Source organism: Onychostoma macrolepis, chromosome 25, assembly GCF_012432095.1.
Source record: "Onychostoma macrolepis isolate SWU-2019 chromosome 25, ASM1243209v1, whole genome shotgun sequence".
NCBI lineage: Eukaryota > Metazoa > Chordata > Actinopteri > Cypriniformes > Cyprinidae > Onychostoma > Onychostoma macrolepis.
Genome location: NC_081179.1, coordinates 21,573,661 through 21,596,608, shown reverse-complemented (window position 1 = coordinate 21,596,608; position 22,948 = coordinate 21,573,661). Strand labels below are relative to the sequence as shown.

At 36.1% G+C, this 22,948-nt stretch overlaps 1 protein-coding gene across 2 annotated transcripts in view; it reads left to right on the top strand.

The window, feature by feature from the left end:
• ankrd27 (ankyrin repeat domain 27 (VPS9 domain)) overlaps positions 1-5,718 on the top strand; it is a 37,813-nt gene extending 32,095 nt beyond the window's left edge. For both annotated transcript variants that reach the window (XM_058767391.1, XM_058767390.1), the window contains exons 24-29: positions 1,831-1,950; positions 2,079-2,252; positions 2,946-3,042; positions 3,198-3,264; positions 3,842-3,893; positions 4,355-5,718. In XM_058767391.1, the coding sequence (XP_058623374.1) occupies positions 1,831-1,950; positions 2,079-2,252; positions 2,946-3,042; positions 3,198-3,264; positions 3,842-3,893; positions 4,355-4,585 (741 nt within the window). In that variant the 3' untranslated portion in view covers positions 4,586-5,718. The remainder of the gene's footprint in view (positions 1-1,830; positions 1,951-2,078; positions 2,253-2,945; positions 3,043-3,197; positions 3,265-3,841; positions 3,894-4,354) is intronic.
• Positions 5,719-22,948: the final 17,230 nt, after the last annotated feature.

Here is a 22,948-nt window from a genome sequence, read left to right as displayed (position 1 = left end):
TATTTTTTAAAGGCTAATAAATGTTAAAATTGATAGCTCTCAATTATACTGTTAGTATAGTCAACATTGCATATAGTCAATGGTTAAATATTAGGAAAAAAATAACAATTTCATAGAGACATCAGTATTGGTATCAGTGATACTCGCCTTCAGTCATAAAAAAATGATATTTAATGACAAACTATACTGTCTTTATGTTGTTTCTACATTTAATTAGAAGACTGAACTTATTACAATATAAAAGTATACAGGTGCATCTCAAAAAATTAGAATATCGTGAAAAAGTTATTTCAAAAAGTGAAACTTTCATATATTCTACATTCATTACATGTAAAGTAAAACATTTCAAAAGTGTTTTTTTTTTTTTTTTTTTTTTTTTTGATGATTAGAGTTTATAGGTCATGAAAGTCAAAAATCCAGTATCTCAAAATATTAGAATATTTACATTTGAGTTTCATTAAATGACCATCCCTACAGTATAAATTATGGGTATCTCTTATTCTTTGAAACCACAATAATGGGGAAGACTGCTGACTTGGCAATGGTCCAGAAGACGAACATTGACACCCTCCACAAAGAGGGTAAGTCACAGAAGGTCATTACTGAAAGGTGTGGCTGTTCACAGAGTGCTGTATCAAAGCATATTAAATGCAAAGTTGACTGGAAGGAAGAAATTGGATAGGAAAAGGTGCACAAGCAACAGAGATGACCGCAAGCTTAAAAATACTGTCAAGCAAAGCTGATTCAAACACTTAGGAGAGCTTCACAAGGAGTGGACTGAAGGTGGAGTCAGTGCATCAAGAGTCACCGAGCTCAGACGTCTTCAGGAAAAGGGCTACCAAGCCACTTCTGAAACAAAAACAACGTCAGAAGCATCTTACCTGGGCTAAAGAGAAAAAGAACTGGACTGATGCTCAGTGGTCCACAGTCCTCTTTTCAGATAAAAGTAATTTTTGCATTTCATTTGTAAATCAAGGTCTGGAGTCTGGAGGAAGAGGCACAGAATCCAATCTGCTTGAAGTCCAGTGTGAAGTTTCTGACGTCAGTGATGATTTGGGTGCCGTGACGTCTGCTTGTGTTGGTCCATTGTGTTTTGTCAAGTCCAAAGTCAATGCAGACATCTACCAGGAGATTTTGGAGCACTTTATGCTTCCATCTGCTGACAAGCTTTATGGAGATGCTGATTTCCTTTTCCAGCAGGACTTTAGCACCTGCCCACAGTGCCAAAACCACTTCCAAGTGACCATGATATTACTGTGCTTGATTGGCCAGCCAACATGCCTGACCTGAACCCCATATGGAATCTATGGGATATTTTCAAGAGAAAGATGAGAAACAGTCGATCCAACAATACAGACGAGCTGAAGGCTCATTAGTGCCTCAGCAGTGCCACAGGCTGATTGCTTCCATGCCACTCCTCACTGATGCTGGAGTTTGTGCTAAAGGAGCCCCGACCAAGTATTGAGTGCATGAATGAACATACTTTAAAGAACTTTAAATTTTCTGTTTTGCAAATCTTTTTATTTATTTTTTTATTGATCTTAGGAAATATTCTAATATTTTGAGATACTGGATTTTTGACTTTCATGAGCTGTAATCATCAAAATTAAAATTAAAAAATTTTGAAATGTGAAGTAAAACATGTAATGAATTTAGAATATATGAAAGTTTCACTTTTTGAAATAACTTACAAAACTTTCACAATATTCTAATTTTTTGAGATGCACCTGTATTTAAAAACTTTAATGTCAAGTGGGATTAATCGTGTTTGAACTGTTTCTTTTTTTTTAACATCAGTAGTTTGATCGTGTGTGTGTGTGTGTGTTATAGGTGGTGTCTGCTCTGCTGGAGTGTAATGCCAAACTGAACAAGAAAGATCAGTATGGAAACACATCGCTGATTCTTGCTTGTCTGAAGGGAAATCTGGAGATAGCCGCCATTTTGCTTGAGGTACTATATTACATTATAAAGATTTTTCATATCTATATCTATTGTACAGAAATATAATTTGTATTTATTTGTTATTGACATCCATATTGCAATATGGACACTTTCTGGACACCGTTGATGTGGATCAGAGCGGTGCGCTGGTGAATCTGGCCAATAATCACGGTAACACTGGTCTGCATGAGGCTGTGAGAGGTGGACACGTCCAGCTGGTGGAGCTACTGCTGCACAGAGGGGCTTTAGTGCACATGCGCAACAAGAGACAGCGGACCGCCCTCGACTGTGCACATGAGACCGCCGGGAAGGTGTGTGTGTGTGTGTGTGTGTGCTCAACTCTTGCTTATCAGTAAATGATGAATACAAACTGTTCTAATGAATAATTTTGATAATTTAATTTAGGTGCATAAGTAGTGTTTAAAACATGTAAAATGTTGTTCATTTTTACGTTTCTTTTCTTTCTTTTCTGTAACAGTGTAGTCAATCAGATAAAAAAAACGAACAACCAAAAACGACCTTTGACATTTTTTGACTGTGAAACTTTACTAAAAATTTAGATTTCGTTATCTAGTTAAGTTAAACACAAGTTCTCATGTATTTCATATTGTACTGTTTTTCAAGTTACTTTTGTTTGTTTGTTTGTTTTTGGGTTTTTTTTTTTTACCTGACTCTTTAGTGTTTTTCAAAGTGTTGATTTTTGGCAAATTGCATAGGAACCACTGCAGGGTCAGTTTGACCCCAACACTAAAGTCATGACAAACTCTGTACAGCCTTTCCAAAACACATCAATGTGTTGAAACTTTGCAGTGACATTCATGACCCTAAATGAAACACATTCACAAAACTTCAAGAAGAAATAAATAAATGTTTAACCAGTATTTTGAGCAGTTTGAAAATCGAGTTGGGGTTAAATTGACCCCAAAACAACAATAGGGTTAAAAGATGTGCTATATTTTGAAAGAAAAAATAAATGATTTGTCTGTATTTTGATGCTTCCTCAGAACACAGAGATTCAGAGACTCCTGCAGAAAGCCAGTGCTGATGCTCCGGACATTCATCCGGTCAAACCACACTCCAGAGGAACAGAGGGCATTGTGGGTAAGAATCAGATATTTGATATTTGTACTTTTATTTCATCTCAACACTCTAGTAGGCTGTGATGAACATAGTATTATACGATATGCATTGCATTATGAATTCATGTTGTGTAATTAAACTGAACTCTGTTATTTCTCCAACAACATAATCAATAGTTCAAAGAGTTAAACGGCATGAGAGTCCCAACAATGGCAGAAAAGACACAGACCACACAAAACAAAGGTACATTTACTGTCAATTAATGGCTTGTTTATTAACATAACATTAAGAAAAGAAAGTGCAATAGTTTAGGTCGGAAAGATTTTGTAATATTTTTTTTTCTTCTTTTGTAGCCTTAATGACCAGTATCTTCTGGTCATTAAGGCTACATTTATTTGATCAAAAACACAGTAAAAACTGTAATGTTGTGAAACATTAATGCACTTTCAACTAACTGTTTTCTATTTGAAAAGATTTAAAAATGTAATTTATTTCTGTGACGAAATCTGAATTTTCAGCATCATTACTCCAGTCTTCGGTGTCACACAATCCTTCAGAGATCATTGATAATACTCAGAAATGTTTCTTGAGCATCAAATTACAGTGTAAAAAAAAAAAAAACAGTTGTGCTGCATTCCATACAACATTTATTTGAAATGGAAATATTTTGTAATATCATAAATGACTGTATTGCAATTGGATGCATAATTCCTTAATAAAAGTAACTTTTTTTTTAGTTGTGATCATTCACTTTGTGACTAAATTTAATTTTCCTCAACATAATTTCAAGCTGTTTATGAGAAGCTTTTGCTCTTAACAGGAGTCAGAAGAGGACCGACAGAGCAGCAACCACCATAGGAGTATTAGACCAGGTACTATTCTCCAGATATCTATCTTATTTATTTATCCGTTTGTTTGTTAATTTACTTACATACAAACTGAACTTAACTGAACTGAACTGAACTTAACGTCACCTAACTTAACCTAACTGAACTGAACGTCACCTAACTTAACCTAACCTAACCTAACTGAACTGAACTAAACTTAACTTCACCTAACTGAACTTAACTGAACTGAACTGAACGTCACCTAACTTAACCTAACTGAACTGAACTGAACTTAACTTCACCTAACTTAACTTAACTTAACTTAACCTAACTTAATTCCCAAGCCACAATAATCATTTCCAACCATAGTGACCATTTGTATAATAAAATGTACAAATTATTTGGTCTTTAAATTGCAAGGTTTTGTTGGTAGTTTAGTTTAGTCTGCTGTACTACAGTACTAAAGCTCCTGCTAACCTGACCGCTGATTATCGTGTTGATCTCAGACGGCGGAGGCTCAAAGTGACAGACGCAGACTGGCGAGAGGAGAGACGGTGGACAGCAGTGGGCCACAGTCGCCTCACGCCCACAGCAGGAGCCTGACCCGCTGCCACACCATCAGCCAGGACCTGACCCAGCACTCGCTGCAGGAGCCCAGCGGGGGGGAGGAAGACGCACAGTCCAGAGAAAGTGATGTGGAGACTGCTGCCACAGAAATGGACAATGTTGTGTTGTGATGGTGGTCTTCAAGCAGCTAAATATAAATGCATCATTACTAAATCAGTTCCGCCACCTCATCCTGGTCTGTATTGTACTTGAGTGTTAAAGTATCTAAACTTTATTGACCTGAATATGCAAGAACTGTCATTGTTTTTCAAGGTTAACATTTTCTCATGCTTGTGGTTTATGAGACTGGAAGAAAAAAAAAAAACAGTTTTAGAGGTTTTATGGGTCTGTATGTGGAAATCAGAAAGAGGAAGTCGCTTTTATTATTCCACTTAAAAAAACGATGCTCTTAAATCACAAAATGGAAAAAGTGAGCATGTGTCAACACTAGTGGAAGAAAGAACAAAAACAGCAGTGAAACAAGTGAATATTTGAGGTGCGTGATATTGAGACTTTGGAAACTTTCTTCGTTCGTAGGTTAAAGGGAGACGTTTACAGTAACTACAGAAAGAATGTGGATTTTTATTTTTTTTTTCCAGCACTTTTTAATTTTCAGAATTGTCACATTATTAAAAGGGATAATTAAGGATAAAATTATGTAGCAAGATTTTATTTTTCCTCACATTTTTCCTTACAAAACTTAAGTTGTTACATTTACTAAACATCTCTGTGTGTAGGCAACTAGTCATGGGAACTTATTTTTCACAGAGTTAGATGTTGTTCTAATAGTTGGTAGTTGTTGTTGTTGTTGTTGTTTCATCCTCTTAATGTATTTCAATCTTTCCTGGTTTGATTTATTTCATTAGTAGAATACATTTTCTTTTATGGTATGAATCTCCTCTCTAAACTGTCCCTCAAAAAAATAAAAAAAGCACCATATGCGTATGGTAAAAAGGTTGCGTTTGTGAAAAAGCGTAGAATTAGGAATAAATCTGATGTATTTAGGGGGCAGCAGGGGGCAGTATTACGGACCACGTCTCTGTTTAAATCATGCACTTTATTCTCTTGCTAGTTTTCTGTGTGTTTGGTTTTAGGAGCTGAGCTCATGAAACCTGATTGATTGCATTTTGAGTGGCGGGTGTAAATGCATTTTCTGCTGCAGGAGTGTGTGTTAGCAGGGATAGAATTAATGCTGGGCAGGAAGTCATTAAATATCTTCACACAAATTGACCATGAAATAAAACAGAGCTGGTTTGTGATGTGATTTGTCTTTGAATGTAATGGTTCTTTGTGGCGATCTGAAGAACTAGAGAGCAATTATTTTTGTATGATTCCATAACAGTTTTTGTGTAACATTGCAGTAAATGTGCCTTATTTAATTTGTGCCAAAATAATGTAATAAAACCACATAACAAAAAAGAAATGTATTAAAGCTCATTGATGACATCAACAGGACACAAACTGACAGTTTTATTAGTCAATCAATCAATTTACCTATCTATCTATCTTTGCTGTGTTCATGATGGAATAATAGCATACTACATAGTGTGCAGTCTATATAACACAAGTACAGTTGAAGTCAAAAGTTTACATTCACCTTTCAGAATTGCAAAATGTTAATTATTTTACCAAAATAAAAGGGATCATACAAAATGTGTGTTATTGAAATAAGATGTTTGCATATAGTCCACAAGAGAAAATAAGCTGATTTATAAAAATGACCCGGTTCAAAAGTTTACATCCCCTTGATTCTAAATACTGTGTTCTTGCCTCTAATGATCCACAGCAGTGTTTTTTTGTTTGTTTTTTTCCCCGTTGTTGTTTGTTTGTTTAGTGATAGTTGTTCATGAGTCCCTTGTTTGTCCTGCACAGTTAAACTGTCTGCTGTTCTTCAGAAAAATCCTTCAGGTCCTACAAATTCTTTGGTTTTCCAACATTTTTGTGTATTTGAACCCTTTCCAACAATGACTGTATGATTTTGAGATTCATCTTTTTCACACTCAGCACAACTGAGGGACTCATATGCAACTATTACAGAAGGTTCAAACGCTCACTGATGCTCCAGAAGGAAAAGCTATGCATCAAGAGCTGGGGGTTGAAAACTTTTGAACAGAAATGTGTACATTTTTTCCTATTTTTCCTAAATATCTCCCCCCCCCCCCCCGACTGTATATTAATAAGTATGCACATATTTATACCCCCACCTCCACCTCTCTCTCCCACTTCGCTTCCAGTCTACTTTACATCCCCCATCTTAATAAAGGCAGAATGGCAAAAAAAAAAAAAAAATGGTTTGTTTCTCTCTTTTTTTATTTATGTATGTATTGTTTATTTGTTTATTGTTCAGCCTACTTTGTGTAAAGATGTCCCTGCTGAAAAAAAAAACAATAGAAACCATCACAGTAATTCTAATGGTTTCCACTACAATTGTCATTACTAACATTGCAAACCATCCATTTTTAACCATTAAAAATGTTTTTCTGTAGTGTGTATTGGGACATATTCCGTTAGGATTTATTGGTTTTAACAAGCCACCAATAGAAGGCGACCAATTATCAGTAGAGACCAACATGCACCATTACAGTTTCCATTAAAACCAATACAAGTCCCATTATAACCAGTAAAACCATTACAAATTCTGTGATGTTGTCTATTGTTTGTTTTTGTTGTTGGGGGCATAAACTTCCGATCAAACAATTAGACAAAAAGGACATTAAAATTGTGGCTTATTTCAGCCTACTTGGGAAATATATAATATAATAAATGGGAGTTCGAGCGTATTGCTGTATTTCATATTTTCAGTCATTCTGCTTTTCTATGTGAGCAGAAAATTTGCATACCGTAAAAGCATAGGCCTAGGCCTAGAAACAGTAGAAGTAGTATGCTATTCCGCTCATGATGAAGTCTGAATACATCCTACAGTCGACAGGCCTTTAGAGGAATTACTACAACTGCTATAATAACAGTTTTATGTTATATGTTAACTCTGAAGTCATAAATCTCCTTCCGGTTGTGATCTAACTCTCGGGATGACAGTGTTCCTGTTGCAGCAGTAATGGATCGCTCCTTTACACATATAAAACTTTCGTCTTGTGCCAAAACGGCACCTATGTGTCCGGACTCTTCATGCTGCTGATAGCTGTGCGGATTGATGGCTGGAGCTGGACGGATGGGAAACTTACAGCCCGCTTGATTTAATGGAAGAGATGTAGGGAAATGTAGTCATTAGCATTATTAAGCGCGGAGCGGTTTCACAGGCAGCCATGCATCAAGAGCACAGAGAGATATTAAAGCACTTACACTAAACAGACAGAAAAGTGCATTATATGATTGAAAGTTTTTCAGAAATGTGTCGTCTCGAGGCTCGCGGTGCTTCAGGTGGTCTTCAGATGGAGGTACGGTGGAAACAGTGAGTTGGTGTTTGTGAATATGGAAAGCAGGTGAGGAATATCTCATCTATTAACACTGAGCAGATATCAGATTATATATATATATCAGATATAAACACATATTACAATTGTGTATTTACCAAAAAAAATAATAATAATATGTATATATATAATTTTTTTTTTTTTTGATTGATTGATATTTAATATCTAATATTTAAACTGATAAAAGTAAAGTTTTTAATTCTCTGGTAAAGACATATTTTGATTATATAAAATAAGAGTTTGGAGTAAAATTTGGTGATTAATTTAATAATTACAGTAGGTACGGAAAGTATTGACCCCCTTAAATTTTTCACTCTTTGTTATATTGCAGCCATTTGCTAAAATCATTTAAGTTCATTTTTTTTCCTCATTAATGTACACACAGCACCCCATACTGACAGAAAAACAGAATTGTTGACATTTTTGCAGATTTATTAAAAAAGAAAAACTGAAATATCACATGGTCCTAAGTATTCAGACCCTTTGCTGTGACACTCATATATTTAACTCAGGTGCTGTCCATTTCTTCTGATCATCCTTGAGATGGTTCTACACCTTCATTTGAGTCCAGCTGTGTTTGATTATACTGATTGGACTTGATTAGGAAAGCCACACACCTGTCTATATAAGACCTTACAGCTCACAGTGCATGTCAGAGCAAATGACAATCATGAGGTCAAAGGAACTGCCTGAAGAGCTCAGAGACAGAATTGTGGCAAGGCACAGATCTGGCCGAGGTTACAAAAAAATTTCTGCTGCACTTAAGGTTCCTAAGAGCACAGTGGCCTCCATAATCCTTAAATGGAAGATGTTTGGGACGACCAGAACCCTTCCTAGAGCTGGCCGTCCGGCCAAACTGAGCTATCGGGGGAGAAGAGCCTTGGTGAGAGAGGTAAAGAAGAACCCAAATATCACTGTGGCTGAGCTCCAGAGATGCAGTCGGGAGATGGGAGAAAGTTGTAGAAAGCCAACCATCACTGCAGCCCTCCACCAGTCGGGGCTTTATGGCAGAGTGGCCCGACGGAAGCCTCTCCTCAGTGCAAGACACATGAAAGCCCGCATGGAGTTTGCTAAAAAACACCTGAATAAGATTCTCTGGTCTGATGAGACCAAGATAGAACTTGTTGGCCTTAATTCTAAGCGGTATGCCTGGAGAAAACCAGGCACTGCTCATCACCTGTCCAATACAGTCCCAACAGTGAAGCATGGTGGTGGCAGCATCATGCTGTGGGGTGTTTTTCAGCTGCAGGGACAGGACGACTGGTTGCAATCGAGGGAAAGATGAATGCGGCCAAGTACAGGGATATCCTGGACAAAACCTTCTCCAGAGTGCTCAGGACCTCAGACTGGGCGAAGGTTTACCTTCCAACAAGACAATGACCCTAAGCACACAGCTAAAATAACGAAGGAGTGGCTTCACAACAACTCCGTGACTGTTCTTGAATGGCCCAGCCAGAGCCCTGACTTAAACCCAATTGAGCATCTCTGGAGAGACCTAAAAATGGCTGTCCACCAACGTTTACCATCCAACCTGACAGAACTGGAGAGGATCTGCAAGGAGGAATGGCAGAGGATCCCCAAATCCAGGTGTGAAAACTTGTTGCATCTTTCCCAAAAAGACTCATGGCTGTATTAGATCAAAAGGGTGCTTCTACTAAATACTGAGCAAAGGGTCTGAATACTTAGGACCATGTGATATTTCAGTTTTTCTTTTTTAATAAATCTGCAAAAATGTCAACAATTCTGTGTTTTTCTGTCAATATGGCGTGCTGTGTGTACATTAATGAGGAAAAAAAAATTAACTTAAATGATTTTAGCAAATGGCTGCAATATAACAAAGAAAACATTGAAAAATTTAAGGGGGTCTGAATACTTTCCGTACCCACTGTATGTATGAGAAATACCATATACAAAAACAGTCTAATAAACCTAACATTGCATTATTTAAAATTGAACGTAATCATTATTAAAGCCTTAAAAGATCTAAGAAATAAAAAAGCAAAAAAATAAGGATATATAGATTTTTTTTTTAATTATCTTCTCTTCTGATCTTGTAAGTTATCCCCTGTTTTTTTTTGTTTGTTTGTTTTTGTTTTGTTTCTTTTGATGCTATTATGAATCACACTGTGATTATCTATTTATGCATGTTACTGTGTTTCTGTTCTTGTTATGCAATAAAAAATAAAATAAAATAAAAAACTTTAAGATTATAGTTTCCATTGACGGTAAAATAGAATTGCACCTCAAAGTTTAAAAGCGGGTTATCCATCTGTCTGTCCGTCCGTCCGTCTGTCAAAAAGAGTCATTTTTTTGGTGAACCTACAGAAAATGTATATCTTGTGTGCTGCAAATGGTCACAATTTCCCTTTTCATAATTTGAAATTATATTTTTGGATTCACATAATTATTGTAAATGATTCTGTGCTGTATAACATTTAAATTACAACTACAGATATGACATGAAATTACATTACAACTATGCAATTTATATGCAATTAGAAAATGTTAAAACATAATAATAATAATAATAATTGATATATACAGTCACTCTGCTTTCTCCGTAATGTACATTTTATCCTTCAATGTTTCCTTTAGGTGAGCAGCAAATCATTTCCTAAACAAAGAAAAGAGGATAGACCTTATATATTATATTTCACAAAACATGTGTTAGTTCAGTAAACACACACTGGAGGGCAGTATTACATTGCAGCAACACACACACTTACACACATACTTTACAATTCAGTGAAAACACAGGAGCCTTGACCTGTCAACTGTTCACTAAACGAGCAACCTGGATACTTCTGAAGTTAAACTCCGCTATGACAGCACAGAGAGCAATTCACAATAAATCATTAATAAGATCCTAAAATATGTTTTTAATAAACAATTTTTAAGCATTTCGAAATACCAAAACATAATCGATATAGGCATATTTATAATAAAACAACAATAGTAATTAATAGCAGTACATTATTATTGAATTGCATTACATTTTAATTGTTTAATATTAAGTTGAAGTAAGAAAGAGCAAAATATAAATGTTAATTATAAACATCAAATAAATTAAAATATGCAAATGCATATAAATATACAAAAATGCATTTCAGATAAATGCATATATATGTATATGTGTGTGTGTGTGTGTATATATATATATATATATATATATATATATATATAACTTCTTATGGGAAAAGGAAGTGCAGCAGCATACCTTTGAAAAACACAGCAACAAAGAAGAACAATTATGTGACAATTATCCGCCTCATGTAGGGAAATGAGCAGAGCATGTCAACATGGCTGTGTATTGACAAGATCTCAGTGTTGAGACACCAGTCACTGTCACATGACCGGAGTATTGGCAGCTCATCCGGTCTCAAGGCATGTGTCCCGTCCGTGTTTACCCCAACAAACATGACAGAGACACATAGATCCAGCAGAAGGATTCCATTAAAGTTTATCGGGTTTAGCTCAGTTATAATGGGAGAAGTTTGAAACCCTTGAGGCTCTGATTGGGTCGGAGCCAAATTGACACATCTAGACATTTTAGGATAAGAAAACATTTCACTATTATTTATGATTCATTTGGTTTTGCATGTTATTTGTTGAGGAACTTTGAGAAGACATATAGGGGAATTTAAGTTATACCTTCTTGAAATAATGTATAAGTCACAGTGTGTTATGCTTGATGTTATGCTAATTTCAACAGTTAAATGTCAAATTCATCTCAGGCTTTGGAAAATCCATCTTAGGCTTTTGCAGAATTCCATATCAGTTCAGTATGAATTTAAATATGTTCAGTTATGGGCTGTAAGGACATCATTTTTACTTTGTGTATGTTCTTACAAATAATCCAAATTAATTTATTAATTTTTAAAAGAATGTTCCGGATTCAATACATTCAGGATTCCCTTTTGACAGCATTTGTCACGTAATGTTGATTGTCAGAGAAATTTAGAAGTTTGCTTGGTTTTAAGCTATGGTTTTTGTTGTTGTTGTTGTAATGTTTCGCATCCACCCTAATAATTACATTGTTAACAAATAACCAAAACTCCATCCACCTAGAGAAGTAATCCCTCATTCAAAGGACAATTTAAGTAACTTCACAGAGACAATGATTAACAAGTTCCATTAATAATAATACTAACTCCATTTACATCCAGTCAAAATTATTTTCAGTGGTAACTGACTGACTTTATCCCAGAAATGCATTGAATAGAGGTATGGTTCACTCCAAAATGAAAAATCAGTTGTTGTTCACTCACCCTCATGTCATTCCAAGCATATATGAGTTTCTTTCTTCTGTTAACCACAAAATGAGATATTGTGATTAATGTGCTGGTTGTTCTTGTCAGTGCAGTTACAATGAAATAGGCACTGAAGATTTTAAGCTTCAAAAATGTCATTCTTCTGACGTTTCTGTTATCATTTATTCACTTTATGGTCATTTCAAACCTGTACGAGTTTCTCTCTTCTGCAGAAGATATAAGAAGACATTTTAAAGAATGTTGGTAGCCAAACAGTTTGGTTACCATTGACTTCCATTGTGTGTCAGAATATCTTTATTGTGTGTGTGTGTGTGTGTGTGTGTGTGTGTGTGCATCATAATAAAACTGAATAATGTGCATGTATGTGTGTTTAAGCATGTTTGTTAATGTCAGGTATAGTAATTGGTCATAATAAAATTTAACTTGAACACTTGGACATTTAGAGACGCCCCTCGGGTTCTCAAGACATAGGCATACTGAAATTCAAAGAAAATGTAAATAAAACAAAAAATTAGCTTGGAGTAAGTTATAACATGTTTCATTGATGTTACAACTAATCCAGAGTATTTCTGTTACAACTGACCTGAGTCTTGCTGTTACAACTTACCTCGAGTCTTACTGTTACAACTGACCCGAGTCTTGATTTTACAACTAACCCCGAGTCTTACTGTTACAACTAACCCCGAGTCTTACTGTTACAACTTACCTCGAGTCTTACTGTTACAACTAATCCCGAGTCTTGCTGTTACAACTTACCTCAGTTGTAACAGCAAGTATCTTACTGTTACAACTAACCCCAAGTCTTACTGTTACAACTAACCCCAAGTATTGCTGTTACAACTAACCCGAGTCTTGCTGTTACAACTAACCTCGAGTCTTACTGTTACAACTAACCTCGAGTCTTGCTGTTACAACTTACCTCAGTTGTAACAGCAAGTATCTTACTGTTACAACTAACCCCAAGTCTTACAGTTACAACTAACCCGAGTCTTGCTGTTACAACTAACCTCGAGTCTTGCTGTTACAACTTACCTCAGTTGTAACAGCAAGTATCTTACTGTTACAACTAACCCCAAGTCTTGCTGTTACAACTAACCTCGAGTCTTACTGTTACAACTAATCCCGAGTCTTGCTGTTACAACTTACCTCAGTTGTAACAGCAAGTATCTTACTGTTACAACTAATCCCGAGTCTTGCTGTTACAACTTACCTCGAGTCTTACTGTTACAACTGACCCAAGTCTTGCTGTTACAACTAACCGGGAGTCTTGCTGTTACAACTGACCCGAGTCTTGCTGTCACAACTAACCCCGGGTCTTGTAGCCATGAACTAGCCCAACTTACAGCTAACAGCCAAAACATTAGCACTAACAACTTGGTATCAAAAATATCTACACAGACACACAATAAACATAATTTAACTTTGATGAGTTTAACTACAAAGCAGGGACTGCCATCACAAAAATTAATGAAGTATAAAAAATATACTAAAATTAGTTTTTCTCTTCTAAAATCTGCTGTGTCTGCCACAGGGCTCACATGTGGAATAAGGACTAAACTGAGAATGTGTGGAGTGAATTAGGTGATTTGTAACATGTTCATTATTTGAGAAATTGAAAGTGTTACAATTGACCCAGTCTCCCCTAAGTCATACAATGACATGAGACTGAGTAATAATAAAAGATTTTTCATTTTTTGGTGAACTGTCCCTTTAACTTACAGTTAAACCTTCAACATGTCTCAAAATTTAAAGAGTTTAGACTTTTTCCCCCCACTTTTCCCCAATTCACGCACATTTTTTTAGCTGCCAGTCTCACTCTTGAACTTTCATACGAATGGAGGGAATATCTTCACAGAAGAAGGAAATGTCATTTTGGCCGTTTATCAAGACAAAAGGCAAACTTTGGAGCAGAGATGTGTGGATTTAACACCCTGTGAAAGCGCTTCCAATAAAACACTGCTTCATCAGGGTTAAAGCATTTGCAACAGATCACATGATTAGCCTTGCAACCTAAAGCCTGCTCGCGTAAACATTTGACCACAGAAGCCATCAACAAAAAAAGCCTCTGTGTGTGTGTGTGTGTGGCCCGTGTCCGTGTCTCCGTGATAGGCTACCTCTCCATGCTGCTTTGAGCATGTCGCTTGACAGTCATTGCCGGGGGGCGAGGCTTGCACTGACAGCAGCAGAGATGCTCATTTGAGGGGGAGCCGTCAGAAATGTCAGCCGCTCCGGATCCGGTACCCCTCCCGCCCCGCATCCGTCACGACTGCGCTTTCACTGGAAGCAGCACGCGGCCCCTCACGACCGGCTGACGGACTGACGAAAGTTTTGGCGGACGGAGAGAAAACTTTCCCTGACAAGGTGACAGTTCTTGATGCATCCAGCTGTCCAGTCTGGGGGCGTCTCTGGAGAGAGGCGGGAGAGGGAGGAGAGGGTCCCTAATCACTAATTTAGTGCCAGCCATGGCATTCTGCCGGGGGGCACATACACAGAAATACAAGGCTGTGTACACACTCATGAGGGCGGACAGGACAGCATGAACCTCTGCAGCCCGGCGTGTGTGTTTTAGTGTCAGGGTCGTTTCATCACAACCACTAACTTTCACATTAACATGGGGGCTATGTGGCATTTAAATGGCTGGAAAGGAATAGATAAAAAAAGTATTTTCTCGCCCTGATGTTGTTCAAAAGCATTCGACTTACTTAATTCTGTGAAACACAAAAGAAGGTATTTTGCAGAGTGTTCACCCTGCTCTTTTCCATGTAAAGTATAATGGCCAGAGACCATCAAGCTCCAAAAGAGACCAAAAAAGCACCATAGAAATATGATACAATTGTCCATATCTGATAATTAGATACTTAAGAACCAATGGTGTTTGTAAATGTGGCACAAGAAGTTGGAATATGTGCAAGTGTAGGTGAGATTTGAGCGGTACAACAGACTGGAAGTTTCTGAATAACAACTTACATTTTGGTCTGTTTGTCAATTTTGGTCACTTGATCAGAATAAGTTTGGGGTCAGTAATATTTTGTTTGTTTGTTTATTATTATTATTATTGGTTTAATTTAATTTAGCATGTGTTAAATTGATCAAACATGACAGAAAAGAAAAGTTATAATATAAAAAAAAAAAAATGATATATTTAACAAAGATTATATATATATATATGGTTTCCACAAAACACATGAAGTACCACAACTGTTTTTAACATTGATAATAATCAATTTATTTATTAGAATGATTTCTGAAGGACCACATGACACTGAAGACTGGAGTAATGATGCTTAAAACTCAGCTTTAAATTATAGAAATAAATTAGATTTTAAAATGTATTAAAATAGAAAACAGCTATTTAAAATTGTAATAATATTTCACAATATTACTGTTTTTCTTACTGTATTTTTAATTAAATAAATGCAGCCTTAGTGAGCAGAAGAGACTCCTTTTAAAAACATTTAAAATCCTAATTACTTCAAACTTTTGAATGGTCATTTATGCATAACTTATTTGCATGTATGATGTATGGACAAAGTTTTTATGCCATTTTAGACCTTTTTGAAGGCATTCTTACGCTGCTCCGGCTTCAGATTTTCCTTGCAGTTCCACCGAAGAAAGAAAGCCACACGGGTTTGAAATGACATGTCGGTGAGTAAATGATGACAGAACTGTTTCTAAGAGGAAGATGTTTGTCTCTAAATTTGTACAGCCGCATGTGAATGAAAGGAATCGAGATTCTCTTTGTCATGAAGGTTAAAGTGACACACAGAGGTCCAAAAAGTCAAATCATCACACGAGCAAACACACCACAGACTCACAGACGTCTCCACACATTCACGTAACTGCCGTCGCACAGAAATCTCTCTCACGCTGCGTGTGGACAGCGGCAGAGCCCTGCATTGTTTTGTTAGTTAATTGGTCCTGACCCTTTTTTTCCAGGCTCTTCGTCTCTTTAGCGGGATGGCTGTGTAGATCAGCGCTCGCCTTATCTAATTTCATTAATGTGATCTCCTGTCCATTGGCTGACAGCTTAATGGTCATTATTTGTGGTTCCCTTCAAATAAAGCTCAGACTGTAAATTGCAGTCTGTGGCAATTGGGATCTAAGTGCCACCCTGCATTACTATATAATATCTATTCCTTTAATTAACTGAAAGCCACACTGACATTTATTGGATTGCAAGTTACTTGTTAATGGCAATAAATTGCATAGAGGAAAAAAATATCATTGCTTATTTTACATCAATAATTTGTGGACCTTTAGGTAATGATTATTCATTATTCTCTCTACATGGCTGTCATGTTTGTTCAAGTGTTCGGAGGTTTACTTCACAATGGTGCAGAGAGACTGCAAACATGTCACAGTATGTGCTGGGAATTCAAATTAGCTGTAAAGTCATTAGTGTAAAGGTAAAACTAATTCATATCACCTATAAGGCTGATGAAAATATGTGATTGCAAATAAATATATTAATTATTTGGGAAAAGTTTCTCCAGTGTGCGATGTTACATGTGGCTGGCTGGCAGCTCAGACAGGTTAGCTACACCTGAGTAAGATGCTGTTGCTGGCGGAGTTTAATTACTGTTGTTATGAGGTATGAGGAATTCAAAATGTGGCTTAAATTAGAGTATATGTCTGTGTATCAGGGTTATTACAGTTAACTTCAAATAAAATCAATCAACAAAAACTTTATAAAAAATAATAATAAAAATGACAAAAACGAATTAAAATGAAAACAGAAAATATAAAAAAGTGTAATTAGTGACTAATTGATACACTAGTATAATTTATAAAATAACACTGATATAACACTAACACTAGTATCATTTATATTAAATAACACTCCAAATTGTTTGTTGCAGAGAGCTGTTGTTACACTATTATTCTGATTTATAATCAGTTAGACTCATGTTTCCGTCTAGGGCAAATATAAGCAAATGTCATTTACAACACCAATTTTGTTTTTGCACTCAACACTTTCTACAGAAAATGTAAGACTATAGTTATTTAATATTCTGCTGCTTTAAGTTTTTCCTTTTTAAACACCCAATGACATGTCTTGATGAGGAAAGTTTTCTATTCTGTGTTAATGTGTGTGCCTTTGAAATAGGGAGTTATTTTATTTTATTTTCTTTTATTTTTTATTTTTATTTCATGTAATTTATTTTTGTTTTATTTTAGTTGATGATATTAACCCTTTCTCAAGATGACTTAAAAGTATTTAAGTATTTAAATTATCATTAATATAACAAAATAATATAACTCTAATCTGAAATTAAAATGCTAAAAAACACATAGAATCAAAATGCAAACAGCACATCATATTATTTTTCTTCCCTTCTTATTCTTCTGTTTATCACAATGTCACTTAAATCCACTTATGCTTAATTGCCAACTATATAACTGGTTTGATTTCAACACAAAATACATTTTGAGTTGTTTTCCCATCTCTCTCTCTCTCTCTCGTACACTTCCCAGTTTCTCAGGCCCTGTATACACCACAGCAGTCCTCACGCGATGCCTCTTGAAGTCTCAGTCACTCAGTTGCCACCAGCTTGCCAATTGTGTGAACATATTCCCTGTCAGAGCGGCGGAGTCGGCGCTCACTGTCTCTTTGGCTGCCAGGCCGGTGATCAGACCTGCGGCCCTCCGTGATCTGACAGGCCTGCCACTCTGATGACTTCCTCAGCCTGAGAGCCACCCCCCGCTGTCCTGTCCCATCACGAGCCGCCAGCGCCGGCGCACAAACTTTGAGGAAGAGAACATCAGGCACATCGAGTACAGAGCATGATGGGTAACGAGCGACAGCACCAGCCGGGGTCGTGACCTTCTGAACCTGCAGGGAAAGGCGTGTTGCGATGCGTCAAACCCGGCCAGTCGCGGCCCATCAAGCGCAGCAGACGGACGTTTCTCGCTCCGTCTTCCTCCATTGTGCAGGAGATTCTGAGAGCAGGAGACAAGCGACGGGCTTTAAAGTGAGCAGTCACTGTCCGCTCCAGCTATCATCACTGACTCTGAGTCCTCACAAACTGCAGAAGTGAGCAGCGCTGTCAAAACACGGGCTGTCCTGAAAGACGTGGAAGAGGAAAACAGTACATAGGTCATTATGAGGGAGGTTTGCTAAGGCAAGTAGTGCTTGTGCTTACAATCTGAACAAACTCCCATAACACAAAGTATTGTGACTGATTCGACTTCAGCGCAAAATAAATTCTGTGGGACCGTGAAGGTCATTGCACACTGAATGTGAAAAAATAAATACAACCTCACGTTGTGTCAATCACGTTTACACACTGCCTCCGAAACTTTCATCCGTCATAAAAAAGTTATTTTTATTCATGGGAAAAATGTAATTGTGATTTTTCTGATAAAAATTGTGAATGTTACTGTGGGTAGATATACTGTATATAAAAACGAACTAACTAACTAAATGAAAGAATGAATGAGCTTGAAACAACATTTTGCTTATCTTACTTTTTTTTTTTTTTTTTTAAGCAATCAGACTTAACACATTGAAAGAGCAATCCAAGCCAAATGTGACCCTGGACCACAAAAGCAGTCTTAAGTCGCTGGGGTATATTTGTAGCAATAGCCAAAAATTCATTGTATGGGTCAAAATTATTGATTTTTATTTTATGCCAAAAATTATTAGGATATTAAGTAAAGATCATGTTCCATGAAGATATTTTTAAATTCCCTACCGTAAATTTATCAATTTTAATTTTGATTAGTAATATGCATTGCTAAGAACTTCATTTGGACAACTTTAAAGGCGATTTTCTTAATATTTAGATTTTTTTGCACCCTCAGATTCCAGATTTTCAAATAGTTGTATCTCAGCTAAATATTGTCCGATCCTAACAAACCATACATCAATGGAAAGATTATTTATTCAGCTTTCAGATGATGTATAAATCTCAATTTTAAAAATTGACCCTTATGACTGGTTTTGTGATCCATGGTCACAAATAGAGGTCATAACATCATAGAAAATTTGGAGATTGTATATGTGTGTGTGTGTGTGTGTGTGTGTATATATATATATATATATATATATATATATATATATGTATGATTTGTGCATGTTTAAATCAGATATGGTTGGTCAATGATGGAACAAAATAGTTGAAATTGCTGGACATTTTGACTGGAGAATATGCTTATTAATATAATTTTAATATTATTAATACATTAATGTAAATGAACAAAAATTAAATAGCGCAGCTTTATTAAAGGGACAGTTCAAACCAAAAATGAAAATTCTCTCATCATTTACTCACTTTCAGGTCGTTCCAAACAAGAAAACATTTTGAAGAATCATGGTAACCAAACAGTATTGATTTGCCATTGACTTTCATTTTATGGACAAAATGTATATCTTTTGTAACATTCCACAGAAAAAAGAAAGCCATAGAGTTTTGGAATGACATGAGGGTGAATAAATGAAGACACAATCTATTTTTGGGGTGAATTTTCCCTTTAAGGTCAGTATGGTAAACGTGTGATGTGGAATGTGAGGTCAAAGGTCAGTCCTGCACTTTGATTAATGCTTATTAACCATTGTTTCCCACTGGGTTATTTTACCATTTTTAGGCTTCTGTAGAGATTGATACGATGCCATCAAACATTGACATGAGGATTGATAAAACTCACTGTATACCGCTGCTCATTCGGTGCTAAAATATATTTATATATTTGGAAAGTAAATATATTTAAGCGAATGTTTTAAATTGATATTTAAATATGTCATCCTTTCTGTTTCACTAGTAAAAATATATTACAGTTATGAAATGTGCTTTGTTCTCTTTTATGTATGTATTCATGTATGTATGTACAGTGTTGGGGAAACTGGTGGTGGATGAGGAGATCCCCCCTCACAATGTAAAGCGCTTTGAGTGCCTAGAAAAGCACTATATAAATGTAATGAATTATTAATGCAGTATAATATTGTGTTGCTCCATGAAAAGTAACTGACATGACTTAGTTACATTACTTTTGTGTTACTTTTTCTCATCTGGGCTGAGCTTGCTTGTTTGTTTTTAACATTTAAAAAAAAAAAAAAAAGTTATATTTTTGGCAAATGTAAAAGCCAAAAGTGTAATAAATAAGCAGTGTTGGGTAGTAACTGATTACATGTAATCTGGATTATTAAAAAAAATAATAATAATTATATATATATATATATATATATACAGTATACTTGTAATTAGAGTATAATACATTTTATATTACTCATAATCAGATTACAGTTACTCTTTGGGCATGTAATGCCATTGTTGTTTTCATGTTTATTCATGTTCGTTCGTATAATGCAGGGATTCCAAAATGTTTTTGTCAGCCAAATCTCTTTGACATTAAAGGGTTAGTTCACCCAAAAATGAAAATTAGCCCATGTTTTACTCACCCTCAAAGCATCCTAGGTGTATATGACTTTCTTCTTTGAGACGAATCCAATCGGAGTTATATAAAAAAGTTGTCCTGGCTCTTCTAAGCTCTAGAATGGAAGTAGGTGGGTGTTTTTGTTCAACAGTCCAAAAGTAGTCAAATAAAGCGAGCGCATCCATAATAAAACATGCCTCACACGGCTCTGGGGTGTGAATAAAGGCCTCCTGTAGCGAATCCATGCATATAATCCATAGAAAAAATATCCATATTTAAAATGTTATAAATACTTTTTTCTCACTTCTTCTCACTGTCGTAGGCGGAAGGCTTTCCGGCGGATGACGTAGTACGTTTCATTTTTGGGTGATCTAACCCTTTAAATATTTACTTGAAATAGCTCTGAAGTTAATATTTCAAATGATTTAACAACACCTTCGCATATTTACAGTTAGATGTCGCTTAATGGTCACATTGACATGTAGGTAAATAAATTAAATGTTCAAGTTTTTAAATAATTTATTTTACATTTATATGATGTTATTAATTATTAGATTTTTTTATCAGCTCACAAACCCACTGCAGTTCTAACATTAAACCCAGTTTGGGAAACCCTGGGGTAATATAATGATTAATGTTATTTATGATGGTGATACAAAAATAGACTATTTTCTTTCTCTTTGCATTTTTATATCAATATGGTACATTGTTTAAAATAAGTTTGATTCAAAAAAAAAAAAAAAAAAAAACTTAGGGAGGGAAGCGCCGATGGGAGGGGAAAATTCTGCGTGTGATTTACTGACTGCCCACATCTCATTTCCATAATAACCAGCGCATTCTACCTAGAGCAGCGCAAATTACTGCCTGCTTTAAAGGGATAGTTCACTCCTAATTGAGATTGTAGATAGACCCAATGGTCCATTTGAGAGATAGGTGGCGGTAATGCACTTATAAGTCTGCTATCCGCCGTAAAGCAAGAAGAAGAAGACGACGCGCCACGCGCCGGCTGGTGTGAACGCATTCAGGACAGTTGGACAAAAATGATATAAATACTGTTCAGTTTCAGACCGATCATTTCATGTCTTTAGACCTCAATGTATCGTCACGAGCCGCATGGTTTAATTTGGTTTTGTCTGTGTATGTTTTTTTTTTTTTTTTGCTCTCAAAGCCATGAGTACCATTGACTGCCATTATATGACTGACAGACTGCAACGGTTTGAGTTAAAAATCTTCATTTGTGTTCTACTGAAGAAACAAAGTCATCTACATCTTGGATGCCCTGGGGGTAAGCAGATAAACATCAAATTAAAATTTTTTGGTGAACTATCCCTTTAAGACATGCTTTTTTGGGGTGTTAAATAATAGCACAAATACCAGTGAATTGATGAGCAAATCTTAATAAATCACGTTGCGTGATTTATTTAAATACTCTTCTCCCATAAATTTACCAATCGAAAGGGAAACTCCTACAAATGCACCCGCTTCAAAGCGGGTGACAAATGCATATTCAATAAGGTGAGTCGCAAAAATAACTGTGTCCACGCTATTCCAGCGCTAATTTCCCACTACGTGTCTTTAGTCAATCCTGACCGTAGCTTTTTAACGCCAAATGAGGGTTTGCACTGGCGCAAGCTGATAGTAAATCTGGCCCTTGATCTAAAAGTAATCTAAAAAGTAGTCAGAAAACATTACCTAAAATGAGTAACCTAGACTGTTACTAACTATAGTTTTCATCATGTAATCTGTAATCATTAATGGACTACAATTTGTAAGTACTTAGTACTTACTTGATACTTGTAAGTCTAACTTTAATACTTGTAATGTGTTACCCTAACACTGTATTTGTTTGTTTGTTTATTTTGTAAATCTGTAATTTGAAAGGTTGATCAATGAAAAGTTTATAATCATTGGTTACAAGACTAAATTTGTGCTTTAGTCACTCTATAATATAATTGGCACCAGCTTGGCAGCTCTGTGAACAGATTCTCACTATTCCCCACTTTAAGTCTGGTAAAGCTAATCCTGCTAAAGCAGTATAATGCTAGCGCTGGGGTCAGTATGGTCAGTGTGTGATGTGGAATGTGAGGTCAGAGGTCAGCCTCATGCTCCAGTGAATGCTTATTAACTGTGCTGTTTCCTGCTGGCTGATTTGGCAATATTTGGCTTCCTGTAGAGATTGGCAGGCCGTCGTCAGGCAGCGAGAGCCATGTCGCACCGACCCTAACAGTGCCGTATATTGGCTTAATTGTCAGTTTGAATGTGTGCTGTTTATTTAATTAGATCTAGAAAAATCCCAGCGAGTCTGTCAGTATTGCTGTTTCCCACTGTGCATATTGAAACGACAACTATCGTCATTGTTAGTTATGAGTATAGCAGTGTATGACTAAAACAAACCTCACTTTTTAGTGTGATTTAATAA